General features: G+C 30.9%; 2 protein-coding genes across 3 annotated transcripts; one reads left to right on the plus strand and one right to left on the minus strand.

Annotated features, from left to right (window-relative positions):
- Window positions 1–399: 399 nt before the first annotated feature.
- Window positions 400–2,527, minus strand: LOC112789743 (uncharacterized). The gene is made up of 2 exons (XM_025831778.3): window positions 1,904–2,527; window positions 400–1,404 (listed from the first exon to the last, which is right to left on the minus strand). Exons 1-2 carry the CDS (start codon window positions 2,202–2,204, stop codon window positions 707–709), a joined length of 999 nt encoding a protein of 332 aa, XP_025687563.1. The 5' UTR covers window positions 2,205–2,527; the 3' UTR covers window positions 400–706.
- A 9,234-nt stretch (window positions 2,528–11,761) lies between these two features.
- Window positions 11,762–16,056, plus strand: LOC112789744 (monocopper oxidase-like protein SKU5). Of its 2 annotated transcripts, none has more exons than XM_025831781.3 (9): window positions 11,762–12,043; window positions 12,786–12,895; window positions 12,971–13,252; window positions 13,338–13,476; window positions 13,650–14,010; window positions 14,220–14,585; window positions 14,673–14,751; window positions 15,185–15,381; window positions 15,671–16,056. In XM_025831781.3, the coding sequence occupies exons 2-9, from the start codon at window positions 12,893–12,895 to the stop codon at window positions 15,798–15,800; spliced, it is 1,557 nt and encodes a 518-aa protein (XP_025687566.1). In that variant the 5' UTR covers window positions 11,762–12,043; window positions 12,786–12,892; the 3' UTR covers window positions 15,801–16,056. The 2 variants fall into 2 exon arrangements, with proteins under 2 accessions (XP_025687566.1, XP_025687564.1); XM_025831779.3 differs by having other exon boundaries at window positions 11,782–12,043; window positions 12,982–13,252.
- Window positions 16,057–16,307: the final 251 nt, after the last annotated feature.

A 16,307-nucleotide genomic window follows, 5' to 3' on the forward strand; every position in this document is an offset into this window, starting at 1 on the left:
GCCTAACAATACTTCGCAGGTTTCTCTGCAAATATGAACCTAGTTTCTTAAGACGAAAAGACTTTAACATGAGCTTGAGGAAAAGACTTTAACATGAGCTTGAGCTTGAAACAACTGGCAAGATACTTTTGTAACGTTTTATAAGATTAAGTTACATCGTCAGACGTGCATGCTCATCAGCTCATCATTGATTTCTCATCTTTTATTAATTGCTTCCCTTTTCTCGGTGTAACCTTTCTAATAGATGTGCACATGACCAAATCGTGTAATTTACACAAGAAAATATCCATTCTTTCTAGTAAATCCTAAAATCAAAACTATATACCAACAATTCTTGAAAACTTGAACCAAATTTAAGTCTATATCCAAAAAGAAATAAAGAAAAAACACACATGAAGATGAAGTCAAAAGTCTCCATTTGATATAACAATCTAAAACTTAGTTGGAGTCTGCAGTCCTTACTATCAATCATGTTAGGTTGAAACTGCTGGTTATATTACATGACAATAACAGATTGAAACGGATGACTATTAAATGGAATAACAAATTTTTTTATGACAAGAATATGTGAAAAGCCTTGTGATACAATCCTCTATTCTACAGAACATAGGAAAACCAAATATGCATAATAACAGAACAGAACAATAACTGCTCTAGTCATCCTACCTCAAAAACCTTAGATCAAGAGGCTCCATTCTCTCGGCGATCATACAATCATCCACGTCAAGTGCCGATACCCGGCCCACTTAGCAGCGAGGCGTAAGCCAATCGCTAAAGCAGCAACAAATAGTGGTACTGGAATCCTCCTTTCTGTCATTTCTTGGTCTTCAACCTGTTTCCCTTCGGAAAGTGTTTGGGAATACTGATAAGTAGCCAACGCTATAAATGTGATGAGCACCAAAACTCTAACCCAAGTCTCCCCAACAGCAGCTAGTACAGCTGCAACAGGCATTGCGCATGAAACATTGTCTCTCTTTTTGATTAATTTTGAGAAAGCGTACAACCCTAGCAGAAGGGTCCAGAAAAAAGGTTCGGAGATATAGCCTCTAACTGCTGCATAGCCAATAAGACCAGACATAGTCAAAACATAAGGTTGCTTGTTGATACAGTTAGGGACGGTAGCTTCGGCAATTGCTAAAACAATTGACGCGAGCACAATGACTGTGGTCAGTTCTGGTATGGGAGCATTGTTGATTGTCCAAGAGTAGAAGGCTCGTACAGTATAGAACGAATCCTCCAGGCATCTTATTGAAAAAGTGATCGGACTTCCTATAAATCGATACAGTATGGCGAAAAGATATGTCAAAAGGTTCCCTGCAAAACGGACAATCCCAAAGACAGCATTCTTCCAGTTCGATAGTTCAAATAGAACAGCTCTCCAAGCATAGATGAGAAAGCCAAGTACTGCACAAAAGTAACACAGAACACATGAGTACACAAAAGAGATCGCATGTACAATTGGACCAAAAAAGAATCAACTGACGATTGAAAGCTTAGAGTTTTTAATTTCCACATGAGAGGTTATAGCTTAAATCCCAACAAAATATTTCTCATTATACACGGCTATGAGGTTAGAGAGTAGCCAGAAATTTTCAGAATTGCAGCAACCATGAACTTCTTGCTATGAATAACCAAATAAACACCAAAATGAAATTTGGGGGACATATCAAAACCCTTTTCTGTTCCACAGCACAATAAGAAATTCATGGATAAATGAATGTGTCTAAAAACTGAACACTCCAACAGCACTTGAATTGCAACAAAATGATTTACAAATACTTGCCCATTCATGCAACTACCCCAAATACAATAAAATTTCAGACTTCGTGGCCCAAACACATAGAATTTTCTGAATTTCTAAAAATTGAAAGCAATAGAAAAATAGAGAGGTTAAGGGACTGACCAAGAAGCCAAGGCCACCTGACAGGAGGATCAGGAGCTTCCTTAGCGAGATACCGAAAGCGTTCTGGCATAGTGCTCCGCGCTCGAGCCTCCTTCTCTGCTTTCTCCCAATCAACAAAACCGCTGCCACTACCAGCACCATCGTAGTCGTTTACTGCAAAACGCTTCAAAAGAGAGATTCTAGAAAGTTCTTTAGGTGAAGATAAAGTAACTAATCTGGGAGGCCTGAGAAAGCATTGAGGTTTGGCGGGTGGGAGATGGGGTTTGAAGGAGAGGGTGGGAGATAGAAGAGTGGTGGACATAGCTATATGCCTATGGGTTGGGATCTAGAGAGGATTTCCCGTTCATTTTTTCCTTAGAAAAATTATTCAAGCGCGAGGTTTACCCGTGATACATTGGGGCGGGTTGACCCATTGGGCTTATATTATTTAATTTAATTTCAATTTGGTAATTTATATGGTAGAGAGGTATTTTTACAGAGATAGAATAGAGGCAGGACAAGGGACAGATTTTCTAAAGCAGAAGGAGATGGCTCTGCAGTTGAGTCGCGCAGCGCATGGAAGATCCGTCAGAAGAATGAGAGCACGTCGTTAGTGGGTGGAAAACAATTCTGTTTGCTTCGTTGGGTTTCCATTTGGGCCTGAAAGTCCTTGACAAAACAACAGAACGAAAGCGGGGGCCTATACAGGAAAACATTTTTAGGAGGATGTATCCACCAAAAAAATTTGTCATTATTTTAATGTTAAAATTCCTTTTTATACCTATTCTCTATTATCTCTATTACTCATCCATTATTTTATTTATTATTTATTCTATTATATAAAAATCTAATTTTTACACTTAACTAGTGTATGTTTCTGTGTTTTGCACAAAATAATATATAAAATTATATAAAAAATTTTATTAAAAAATTAAACAAAAAATATTAAAAATAATTAGTATTTGTCTTAACCAATTTGAATTGGTTGAATGATCATCTCATTTGTGATTTGCCCACTTAAACAAGTATTTGGAGTTCGAATATTGTCTTGTGTGTGTAACAATCCATTAGTAGCTTCAAACCCTTAATAAATAGAATATCAATAAGTGGTGGATTAGTCATCGGTTTGCCGAATTAGAAAATCTGTAGATAAAAAGTGTATTTATCTTTAAAATAGATTAATTTCTCATTAATAGCAATACTTATGGACTTTTGTCTTTGTTAAAATTTACCTAGGATAATTTTATTTGTTGGTATCGTATTTATTCTTGAAGTCAAAATAATATGATCTACATTGTTACTTGTTAAAGATTCATATTTTATGACATGATTTTTAAATTTTCAACTTTATAAACTTATGTCATTACAAAAGTTATTAGATTGATTAATATTTCTTGGTAATATCTTGTACTAAAACATCATAGTTGAGTATTAGTTAGTGTGAAGAGAAACCAATAACAATTTTTGTTATTCAATATATAATTTAGAAAAGTTTTTAAATACACCCAAAATACCGGTGTTTTAGAACCTTAATGGTTGATTTTAATAAATATATATTATATATATTTTTTATAATTAAGATCAATGGTTAAAATGATTGGAACATCAGTATACTTGGTATACTTAAAATTCTTCCTATAATTTATTCTATTAAAAAATAAATTAGTATTTCTTAAAATGATAAATACATTTTCTTTTAATTTATTATACCATTTTATTTGACAATATTTACCATTAAAAAATAGTAAATGACCACATTATCTTACAATATGATGTACAAAGTAATTTCTTATTTTAAAATTAATTTTGGTTAGTAAAATAAAATTTAAAATATTTTTTATTTTCTTACTCAAATTTAAATTTAAATTTGATTAACAATTCTTCTTTTTTTAATTTCAATAATAAAAATAAAATTAGTTATGTGCAAAATATTCAGCATTTAATCATTTCAATAATTTAAATTTTAGTTACAAAAAATTGGGTTAAAAATTAATTATAAACTTAATAATCGATAATATATTATATTAGTATGTAAATAATAATATCTAATGTATTAATTTTTTATTTTTTATTTTTCGCAATAACCTTGGGATGATTATTCTTTTGCCTTGCATTTTAGGTAGATTCAATTAGATCGGTGATCAGTTGCCACGCTTTTGTCGTCGTCTTGTACTTTGTCAAAGAGCCATTACTCGCAGCATTCAAGAGGGTCTTGTCTTGAGACTTCATGCCTTAGCAGAAGTAGCTAATTAACACCAACTGGTCAATCATGTGATGGAGACACGAGCCAAGGAGATTTCTGAGGCATTTTCAATACTCATAGAGGGTCTCTGATTTACCTTGAATGATGCAAGAAATTTTCTTCCGCAGTCTATCTGTAACCTCCACTGGAAAGAACTTGTCTAAGAATTTTCTTATGAGCAAATCTCAATTAGTAACAACAGTTTCGGGTTGAGTGTAAAACTACTCTTTTGCATTTTTCTCAAGAGAAAATGAAGGCATATAACCAAATTGCATTCTCATCCGCACCATGTCGCCTAGTAGCTGAATAAACTGTTTGAAAGCCTCTGAGGTGCTTGATAGGCTCTTGAGCGGGTAAACCATGAAATTTAGGAAGAAGATTGATCAATGCGGTCTTCAGTTTAAAATCAGCAGTCAAATTCGGATGACGCACTTGATATGGTTGAAGTGTAAAATCCAGAGCTCCCGCTTCCTTGAGAGTAATTCTTCTAGGAGCTGCCATAGTATCTGCACCTAAATCAATAGAAGAAACGTCAATGGAATTGGTAGGACAAGAATTAGTTTCTTACGCAAATGACACTTCAGACTCAACTTCAGATATGACTGGTGAATTGGGCGAAACTCCATCACCACCTTCAGAGGCTAACTGACACCGAGCCCGCCTAATATGTGAAATAGTTTATTCAATTTCAGGATCAAATGCAACTAGGCTCGGATCCGGTAATGAACGCGGCATTCAATGAAAGAAACATAGAGCTCATGGCAATAAAATATACTAAGAAAAATAAATAATAAATACTATTAATAAACGAAAAGAACACAAATAAATATTATTAAAAAAATACAGTTATATAAATAAAATATATTTACACCAACCAATAATTTACCACACATATGCAACTCCTCGAGAACGGTGTCAAAAATTGATGGGTGAAAAAATGTCGGTTAAGAATTTCTGATAAAAATAGCGTTGCAAGTGCTTAACCGACAAAAATTTTACTATCAATTTAGAATGTGTCACAATTAAAAATAAATAACTAGGAGTAGAATCCCGGGTCGTTTTCCTAAAAGTTGACACAGAATACAAATTATTGGTTAGAATTTTTCTGAATATTTTTTGAATTTGAAAACGAAAAAAATAAATAACTAGAAATTAAAGCAATGAATGAATAACAAGAGGTGATATGTATTTGAAATAAAAGGTCTTGACTAGAGGAGAGAACTGGAGTTTCTATCTTTGTTGTCTTTTCCAAGTATAATAGTAAAGATTCATTGCTCCCACTTAGTTATCCTTTAACAATTGAAGGAAAGTCAAGTGGTTGTCACTAACTCTGACTCACAAGTCTGAGTCACTTCATGGGAAAGGACTAAAGTTGGTAAAAACCGAGTTAGCCAGCAATTCCCAACTACAAATTAACACTTAGAGTATCACAACTCAAGAGTTTTCAATTAATCAACCCCAAGCCAAGTTGAAAGATCTACTCCATTAACATAAATGTCATTTTCATAAACACATGATAAGAGTAAAGAAAAGACATAATAATTATGAAAAATTAATTAAATTAAAATTTGTACGAACAATAATTAACACGACTCAAACAAGCAATAGAATTAAACATAAAAATACTTCAATGCATTAATAAGATTCAAAAGTAACAAGATCCAAACATGAATTCAATAATCAAATGGAAAAGAGTAAATAAAGGAGTCAAAGAAGAAACTAGGAACAAATGATGAAGAACGAAGGTAGCAGCAACTCTCTCAAGATCCAATTCAAAGATAAAAATAAGAATGCTCAAACCTTAGAGAGAAGTAGGAGTTTCTCCGCTAGAATTCAAAAACTAAAAACTAAAACTAAAGTAAAAGTGAAGTCCCTCAGTCTCATCTCCAACTGTCTTTAGTATGCGTTTTTGGACTTGAAAGTGGGTTCAAATCAGCCTAGAAATCGCCCCCAGCAAGTCCTGTTAAGTGCAGCACTTGACGCTCTGTCACGCGTACGAGTCGCTGAACTTCTGCACTGGTCACGCGGACGAGTCAGTCATGTGTATGTATCGCTGAACGACGCTCCAGGTAACGCGCACGTGTCAGTCATGCGTGCGCGTCGCTCATCGCTTCTCAACTCTTTAGTTTCTTGTATTCCTTCTACTTTAACATGCTTCATCTTCATTCTTTAAGTCATTCATGCCTTGTAAACCTGAAAACACTCCATAAACACATCACGGCATCGAATGATAATAAAAAAATTAAAAAATTAACAATTTTAAGGCCTAAAAAACATGTTTTCAATTATAACACAAAATTGGGAAGAAAACTTAAAAACATGCAATTTAAATGAATAAGTGTGAGAATAGTCGACAAAACTCACTCAATTTAGTCCAAAATATATTATAAAATAATGGTTTATCAGCCACAATAACAAAAGTAAGTCACCGTTACATTTTTCTCTTCTTTATTCTCCTCTACGTTTTTCTGTTGTTTATGTATGGCTTCTCTGCTCTTCCTCGGCTTTGGCTTATTCTCTTTTCTTTCTATTTCTATTTCTATTTGATTCATGTAGATTTTATTCTCTTGTCTTCACTATTTATTTCTATTTTATTTGTTTTACTTGCATTTTATTGTATGTTTCTAAGCTTCCGGTAGTATTGGTTTGGGATTCATATAATTTAGTGGTTGATTTGAATCTGATGTAACTAATCAATGTGTTTGCTGCCTAAACTAAAATTGTTGCAGGCTCCTTTGAGGTAGAGTCTCTTGGACAAGCTTGTGGTACCTATGCTCAATGGAGGTTTGGGGACAACATGGGTTACACTTAAATTGGTCCAAAGTTGTTGAATCTATTTTTATTATTTTATTTTTTTATTATAATTTTTTATATTTTTTATTCTTAGTTTAGATGTAGAATTTTCAATATATAATTTAAAGATTAAGATCATTTATCTTATGTTGTTAATGAATTTCTGTTCTGTACTTCTTTGATCTTATAACAATGATTAATGATAAATTTTATTGAGTAGAATGGAAAAAATGAAGGAAGGAGATGGCCAAATGGTTAAGTTGTGCGTTTCATTTTATTTTTTAAATTAATTAAGAAAATTTTAGTAATTTAATTTATTTCAATCTTTATATTAATTTAGAAAAAATAAGCATTTGTACGAATATATTTTATGAACGTTCACAAAAGTATTCATCGAATAATAAAACTAACGTTATATTTATAAACGATGGTTTCATGTGATAAAAGTATTTAAATTTTAATTTTTTATTAATTTTTTAATAAAATTTTTAAATTACCTCCGTTCTAATCTTGTCTTGAAAAAGGTCGGTTATATGGTGGTTAATATGGCTTTGATTTTTCTCTTTGATAAGAATTCATAATCAGTGGTGTATTTGAGAGACTTGATGAAAAACTTGAGACGCTGATCCCATCGAAATCGACAGTCAAAGACGACGTTACAAAGGAAGAAGGGGTTGTTGAGGGTGGAGGAAGGGATGAAGGAACGGCAAAAGTAGATGCCAACGTCGTCGGTGATGACCTTCTGGTAAGCGAGGAGCTAGAGGTCGAAGCAGCGGAGGGAAGGGGAAAGGTTGGTGATGGTGGCATTGAAGTGGCCAAAGTTGTCAATCCAGAAGTTTGAAAGGAATGCGATTAGGTCGTTTTTGAGGAGGGAGATAATGGGACACGGTGGTGTTAGTGTAAGTGCAGGTATAGGAAAGAGATTATAATGGGTAATGTCTACAGAAAATTTGTGAAGGTTTATAATTTGAGGAAGAAGAGATGATAGCGGAGTTAACACTAAATATAAAAGATGGAAATAATTTAAGAAATTTATTAAAAAATTAATAAAATATTAAAATTTAAATACTTTTTTTTTACATAAAATTCATCTTTTGTAAATATAATATTAATTTTTTTATTTAATAAATATTTTTGTCAATATTTACAACATTTATGAATACAAATAATTATTTTTTATTAATCTTAAATCAAATAAAATACTAAAATATAATTTAATTATGTATATTTATTATATATCTCTAATTTAGAGTCAAAATATGTTACATGTCACTTTTTTATTGTAATTGGAATAAAATTTTTTCTTCCAAAATTAAGGAATTTTCCTTCTTCTCTATTAATTTTACAACCAAAATGTGCCACATGTCACTCTCTCATTGTAATTGAAATTAAATCTTTCTGTCCAAAATTAAAAAATTCTTCCCTCCTCCTTACTAATTTTATAACTAAAATGTGTCACATGTCACTCCCTCATTGCAATTGAAATCAAATTTTTTCCTCTAAAATTAAAGAGTTCTTCCTTCCTCCCTCTTTCCTCTTTCCTATTCCTTTCTCTATTTTTCTCATTCCTTCAACCACTCTATCTATTTTATATTATCTTTATCAATATCAATGATTAATTACTAATTTGATAATCAAAATATGCAACATGACATTCTATAATTGCATTAAAATTGAAATTGAAATATACCTATATTATGTATCATATATTACTATCTAATTTAATAATCAAATGTGTCACATGATACTCTCGTCTACCTCTTTCTATTTTTTATTTCTCTCTACTATTTTTACTCTATATATAATTTATATTTTATATTAATAACTTGACAAATCAAAATATGTCATCCAATATTTTTTTTTACAATTAAAATAAAAAATTTTCTTCAAAAATTAACAAACTCTCACTCTCATTCTAATTCTTTATCTTTATCTTTCTCTCTCTTTTCTCTCATTCTCTATTTTTCTATCTTTTTTTCTACAGAAAACAAAATTAACAAAATAATATAATTTAAATAAAAATATTATTATTGTTATTATATACATAGTTTTTTAGTTTTTTATTTAGTTTTAAATTTTCACCGTTTATCTTTTTAATTTTTATTTTTATTTCTCTTTTTTCAAATATTTATTACATATAATTTTGAGAGAATACTAATGTTATAATTAAAAGTTAGAATCAAGATTCAATTATTTAAAAAAAATAATTTTGAGTTAATTTTACAACCATTAATATAATTTTTTTATGCTAATATCTAATTATATTTTTATATACATAAAGAGAAAAAATATTATTTTTAAATAGCAAGCATAAAAACTAATTATTTCTATTTTGCAACAGACTTAACAGTTAACACCTAATTAAATGTAAAAGTATATACATTAAAATGTTTTAAACTTTAGATAACAAATATTAAAATTAATTATTAATAAAAATTAGACTTTTTCATATAAAAATCTATTATATATATCTCTAATTTTACAACCAAAATGTGCCACAGGTCACTTTTTCATTGCAATTAGAATCAAATCTTTTCCTCCAAAATTAAGAAATTCTCTTCTCCACCTAACTAATTTTACAACCAAAATGTGCCACATATCACTATCTCATTGTAATTGAAATTAAATCTTTCCCTCCAAAATTAAAGAACTCTCCCATCCTCCTTACTAATTTTACAACCAAAACTAGTATATGTTTCTGTGCCTGCACGGGATAACACATAAAATTATATAATTTTTTATTAAAAGATTAAATGAAAAATACATATAGTAATTATTATTATAAATATTTTATAATTTAAAAATAATTAGTATTTATTTTAATCAATTTGGATTGGTTGAATGGTCATCTCATTTGTCCGCTTAAACAAATATTTGGAACTCGAATCTTGCCTTGTGTGTATAACAATCCATTAGTTAACAGTAGACCTTTAATAAATAGAGCATCAATATGTGATGGATTAGTCCTCGACTTGGCGAGTTAGGAAATCCGTAGAAAAAAATTGTATTTGTCTTTAAAATAGTTTCTCATTAATAACAATACTTATAGACTTTTGTCTTTGTTAAAATTTACTTGGGATACTTTTATTTGTTGGTATCGTATTCATTTTTGAAGTCAAAATAACAAGATCAACATTGTTACTTGTTGAAACTTTACATTTTATGAAATGATTTTTAAACTTTTAAATTTATAAATTTATGCTATTACAAAAGTTATTAGATCGACTAATATTTCTTAGTAACATGATGTACCAAAATACTATCGTTGAGTATTATAAGTATGAAGAGAAACCAATAACAACTTTGTTATTTAATATATAATTTATTCTATTGAAAAATAAATTAATATTTCTTTAACTGATAAATACATTTCTTTCTAATTTCTTACATCATTTTATTTGATAATATTTACTATTAAAAAAATAGTAAATAACCATACTATCCTACATTATATATGATGTACAAAATAATTTCTTATTTTAAAATTAATTATAGTTAGTGAGATAAAATTTAAAATATTTTTATTTTCTTACTCAAATCTAAATTTAAATTTAGAATTGATTAACAACTCATCTTTTTTAATTTCAATAACGAAAATAAAATTGGTTAGATACAAAATATTTAGCATTTAATAATTTCAATTATTTAAATTTTAGTTACCAAAAATTGAGTTAAAATTAATTATAAACTTAATAATCAAAATTAATAAACTCCCTTCCTAAATTAGTAAATTGTCTCATCTACCTCTCTCCATTTTTTTATTTCTCTCTACTATTTTTACTTTATATATAATTTATATTTTAAGTTAGTAATTTGATAAATCAAAATATGTTATCCGATATTTTTTTACAATTAAAATACAATTTTTCTTTTAAAATTAACAAACTCTCACTCTCACTCTCATTCTTCATCTTTATCTTTCTCTCTCTTTTTTCTCATTCTCTATTTTTTCTATCTTTCTCTCCTACAGAAAAAAAAATTAACAAAATAATATAATTTAAATAAAAAATATTATTATTATTATTATATACATAGTTTTTTAGTTTTTTTATTTTGTTTTAAATTTTTACTGCTTATATTTTTAAGTTATATTTTTATTTCTCTTCTTTCAAATATTTATTACATGTAATTTGGAGAGAATACTAATGTTATAAATAAAAGTTAGAATCAAGATTTAATTGTTTTAAATAAATTAATTTTGAATTAATTTTATAACTATCAGTATAATTTTTTTATGCTAATATCTAATTATATTTTTATATACATGGAGAGAAAAAATATTTTTTTAAATAGCAAGTATAAAAATTAATTATTTTTATTTGTGCAACAAACTTAACAGTTAATACCTAATTAAATATAAAAGTATACGTGTTATATTGTTTTGAATTTTAGATAACAAATGTTAAGATTAATTATTAATAAAAAATTAGATTTTTTTATATAAAAATAATATCTAAAAATATTATTATTTAATTTTTTATCTACATATATCTTGGTCTTCTTAGTTAGAGACTTTTATCAATTTACGATTTTTTTTGTAAAAATAATTTAATTTTATAAATCTTTTGTATTATACATAATGTCAAAACAAAATAGACTATAATTTATAAAAATTTATATTTTCATAATATTATTACAAATAAAAATACTAATTTTATACTAAATATAATATAAAAATTTAATTTAATCATTATCTTTCAATTTCTATGTTCCAATCTCTCCCCAACATAGCTTAATGTAGATCAAACAGAAATATTATTAGAACAGTGATAAAGTAGAAAAACATTGGGGCCCACGTCAGCACTAGTAAGTCAAAAAGAGTCTGCACTGGCTCTCTCTTCCCTACCATGTGATGATTAACAGAAGTTGCCAACTTTGCTTAATTGAGTAAATCCAGTTGCAGTTATTTCTATTACTATTCGTGTTCCCGTTTTCTCTCGACAGAAAACCCATATCCACAACGAGATTCACCCAGCGCCACCATGCCATCACCTTCTTCCTTTATCACAACGCTATTTCTATGCTGCTTCTTACAGTTATATCTTGCTTTTGCCGGTGACCCTTTTGTTTTCTATGATTGGACTGTTTCCTACATCGGAGCCTCCCCCCTTGGAGTCAAACAGAAGGTTCCTTCGTTTTCTCTTTCTCTAGAAATTTGAAGTGCTGTTATCATGTATTCTCTCTTTTGCAAGTTCCCGAGTTAAATTCGACATTATGTATAGCTTTCTTTTGCTTTTGGAAAACACTGTGAATCTGTGATAGATGCAATTAAGGCCACTGCAAGGGTTGTAATAAACTCTAAAATTGTTTCATAAATCACAAAGTTGAGGAATTGAACTTGGCAACTTGCTGTATACTTTAATTCGTTGTTTATATGCTTTCTATGCACTTGTTTGCTTCTAAGCTAAGTTAAGTGTTAATTACTGTTTTCTCAAACGGATAAGAGGATGGTGAATTTTATTAACAATGTGCCTTTAAATGTCATCGCCATAAATCTTTTGGGGGTGGATAGGAGTACCAGCTAGCCCCATAATTCAACAAACTATTGAAAACTGGCCTTCAAAATTTTCACCTTTAAGATATGTCACCGACTAGCATAGAATCCATGTCAACTGTGGACAAACTTTGTCACCTTCGGAATTTAAAATTATCCAGCTGTTTTACTGATTGTATTAAGTAAATTTAGTAGAATTAGTTCATGTATCCAACCAGTGCTGCTGAAAAAGTGGTTTGTTTGTGTATTTTCTTATTTTCTTGTTTAGTGGAATTTAGTGGCATATACATGTTTGATTAATATTCACTAAATAATGAGTTACTACATTGTCTCTTACTCTACTCATAGTATGACAAAACCAAATCCTATTTCAGGTAATTGGGATCAATGGGCAGTTTCCAGGACCAATTCTAAACGCCACCACAAACTGGAATGTTGTTGTAAATGTCAAGAATGACCTTGACGAACCATTGCTTTTGACATGGTAGATAAATTGTATTTTCTTAAATGGTGATGATGATAACTAGTAATGATTGATGGTTATGATCATGTTGAGTAGTTAATGTGCAGGAATGGTGTACAACATAGGAAAAACTCTTGGCAAGATGGAGTTTCAGGAACTAGTTGTCCAATTCCGGCAGGTTGGAATTGGACATATCAGTTTCAAGTTAAAGATCAGATAGGGAGTTTCTTCTACTTCCCTTCCTTAAACTTTCAGAAAGCAGCAGGAGGATATGGAGGAGTTATCATAAACAACCGAGAAGTTATTCCTCTTCCGTTTGGGTTCCCAGATGGAGATATCACAATACTTTTGAGTGACTGGTACACTAGGAGTCATAAGGTCTGATTGCTTTCTGTGACTTCCTTTTGTTATCTTATCTGTTCATTGAAATTGAGTCAATTGATCAATGCATTTGGTGATACAGGATCTCAGGAAGGATGTGGAAAATGGGGTTGATCTCGGAGTCCCAGATGGAGTTCTCATTAATGGATTTGGTCCTTATCGCTACGATGACACACTTGTCCCAGGTGGAATTTCCTACCAAATAATAAATGTTGAACCTGGTAAGGATCTCGGAAGTACATGTTTTCATCTACTTCTCATTTTCATATGACTAGTTTTATGCATATATTTGTCTACTGGCAGCCGAGTGGTCAAAATTTAAAGGTGAAAACATATGTTTGCTTCTGCTGTACTCAATCGCTATCAACTGTCTACCATTATGTCTGAAACACAGGGAAAACATATCGCTTCAGGGTTCATAATGTTGGTATCTCAACAAGCTTGAACTTCAGAATACAAAATCACAACTTGCTTCTTGTGGAGACTGAGGGGTCTTACACAGTTCAGCAAAACTATGAAAACATGGATATTCATGTGGGTCAGTCGTATTCATTCTTAGTTACCATGGATCAAAATGCCACCACAGATTACTATATTGTTGCCAGTCCTCGGTTTGTTAATACATCGTGGGATAGAGCTACTGGAGTTGCCATTTTGCACTACTCCAATTCTCAGGGACCTGCTTCAGGTCCTCTTCCCGCTCTTATAGGTCAAGACGATCCTTCTTTCTCTATGAATCAAGCAAGATCAATAAGGTTAGCATTTTTTTTTATATTTAGCATTACCATTCATTTTTGTTTTTCAAAGACTGCTCTAAGGTCTAACCTTAGAATCTTATATTCATTGGAAACCTGCTCTTTGATACATGCTTAAGTTTGATGCTAGCATGGAAAAGTTTAATCAAAGATGTTGGACATTATAGGACTGATTGTTCAATCTTGTTTCTGATGGTGCTGTACTGTAGGTGGAATGTTTCTGCTGGAGCTGCACGTCCAAACCCACAAGGTTCCTTCCGATATGGTGATATTACTGTGACAGATGTGTATGTTATTCTTAATCGACCTCCAGAGCTTATAAATGGAAAGTGGCGTACTACACTTAACGGCATATCGTATTTACCACCTTCAACGCCCCTGAAGCTTGCGCAACAATTCAAAGTTCTAGGGGTGTATAAACTAGATTTTCCAAATAAATTCATGAACAGGCCTCCCAAAGTTGATACCTCCCTGATTAATGGCACTTTCAAAGGCTTTATGGAAATAATCTTTCAAAACAATGACACTACAGTCCAGACCTACCATATGGATGGCTATGCATTCTTTGTTGTTGGGTGAGACTTTAGCCTTCAAATTTTGTTTAGCAGTTTTGTTTTAGGAATAGGAACATTAAATGACTCATTTCATTATTTCAATTGTAGCATGGATTTTGGAGTATGGACAGAAAATAGCAGAAGTACTTATAACAAGTGGGATGGTGTTGCTCGCAGCACTACGCAGGTATTACTTTCTTGACCCCAAAATCATTCTCCCATTCCATGCATCAGCTTAGGATATTATACTACTGCTATGTCACAACCAATTCCATATAGAGGATGGCCATAGATTCTGCCTCTTCCCTTTGAAATACTAGGTTAGCATCAATTTGGTTTCTTAAAGATATTACTTTCGTCCCTCAATCATATAGCAAATGAATTCGATTATATAAAATCAACACCAATTCAACCCCAACATTTTAAGCACAAAATGGTTTTTAAAGCATAGATATTTTCTTTTAGCAAGTCACGAGCAACGGTCTAGTGAGGAAAAATTTGGACAGCATGCATGAAGTCCGCATTGCTGATAATGAACAAAAAGTAAAAGACCACCTCAATCATATATAGAGGATTTTCTTGTGAATTTGACTTGCTCAGCTTTACCTAACATTTTGTAGGTCTTTCCTGGTGCTTGGACAGCCATTTTAGTATCTCTTGACAATGCTGGCATTTGGAACCTTCGTGCAGAGAACCTCAATTCTTGGTATCTTGGTCAAGAAGTTTATATACAAGTTGTAAACCCGGAGGTTGATTATACAGAGAGCTCTTTGCCTCAGAATGCAATATACTGTGGCTTACTCTCCTCCCTTCAAAAGTAAGAATGAAAATCAAGGTTTCTTTTTCATTATTTTGGTACCTACAAGGTTAAAATTAACTTACAAAATTCAATCTTTGGTTTAAGATTCTTTTCCTTATAAACACACTTCTCTGAGTTCTCTCATCTTTCTTTATTTCTTTCTCATGGGTTAATCCATTTGCTTCCTATATCATATATTTGATCACTTACAAGGATTTATTATATGTGCCATGCATAAGGCTTTCATGCTGATATGTTGTAATTTACTTTGGATAAGTAGTAACAAATTCTTGTTTCTCAAATTCAGGGAGCAATCTCACAAATTCGATTTCTCAATGGGATCACCTTTCTGCAGTAATTCTAGAGTAATGTTAGCCTTGTTACTCTTAGTACTAATTGAAAGTTTCTTCTTTAGCATGTGGAGTGTTGTACTTTAACATAATTCCAATTGTGAAGGTCATTTTTTTGGTAATAGGATAGTAAATTTATATAGGCATTGCTACCGAAAAGGAAATTTTTAAGTGTATTATATCTTGGGAAAACTCCTTGCACCACTGTAATCACCATTATAGTCTTAAGTTTTCTTTTTTTTTTTTTTTAATTTTTCTGAATGCTTTTCTTATAAAGTTTGAGGGATTTGAACTTCTTGTACTTTAAACTGAGATGTAATGATTTATTCCACTCCCTTCTTTACTCTTCCTTTCTATTTGAGACTAAATCACTTTAGTTACACACCATTTTATTAGACATCAGTTGTGTTGTCATTAGATCATATTTGACTTAGCTTATGGCATGTTCTGATATTCCTCCATTTTCATTTCACCCTTAGATTTAAAAAAGGGGTCCAAGTGGATATTAATTTTTTGATAAATGGTTTGAGTAATAACTAGATTTAGACTCGCACGATGCGCGAAAATAAAATGGATATATTCTGTATAAAATGT

This window comes from Arachis hypogaea, chromosome 3, assembly GCF_003086295.3.
Source record: "Arachis hypogaea cultivar Tifrunner chromosome 3, arahy.Tifrunner.gnm2.J5K5, whole genome shotgun sequence".
In the NCBI taxonomy this organism is placed as follows: domain Eukaryota; kingdom Viridiplantae; phylum Streptophyta; class Magnoliopsida; order Fabales; family Fabaceae; genus Arachis; species Arachis hypogaea.

Excerpts from the sequence above, each read along its gene's own strand:
- LOC112789743 (XM_025831778.3), bottom strand. The coding sequence starts at position 2,204 with ATGTCCACCACTCTTCTATCTCCCACCCTCTCCTTCAAACCCCATCTC. Across the intron at positions 1,405-1,903 it reads CAGGTGGCCTTGGCTTCTTG|TACTTGGCTTTCTCATCTAT; the intron begins GTCAGTCCCTTA and ends ACTTTTGTGCAG.
- LOC112789744 (XM_025831779.3), top strand. The coding sequence starts at position 11,900 with ATGCCATCACCTTCTTCCTTTATCACAACGCTATTTCTATGCTGCTTC. Across the intron at positions 12,044-12,785 it reads CCCTTGGAGTCAAACAGAAG|GTAATTGGGATCAATGGGCA; the intron begins GTTCCTTCGTTT and ends ATCCTATTTCAG. Across the intron at positions 14,752-15,184 it reads TTGCTCGCAGCACTACGCAG|GTCTTTCCTGGTGCTTGGAC; the intron begins GTATTACTTTCT and ends AACATTTTGTAG.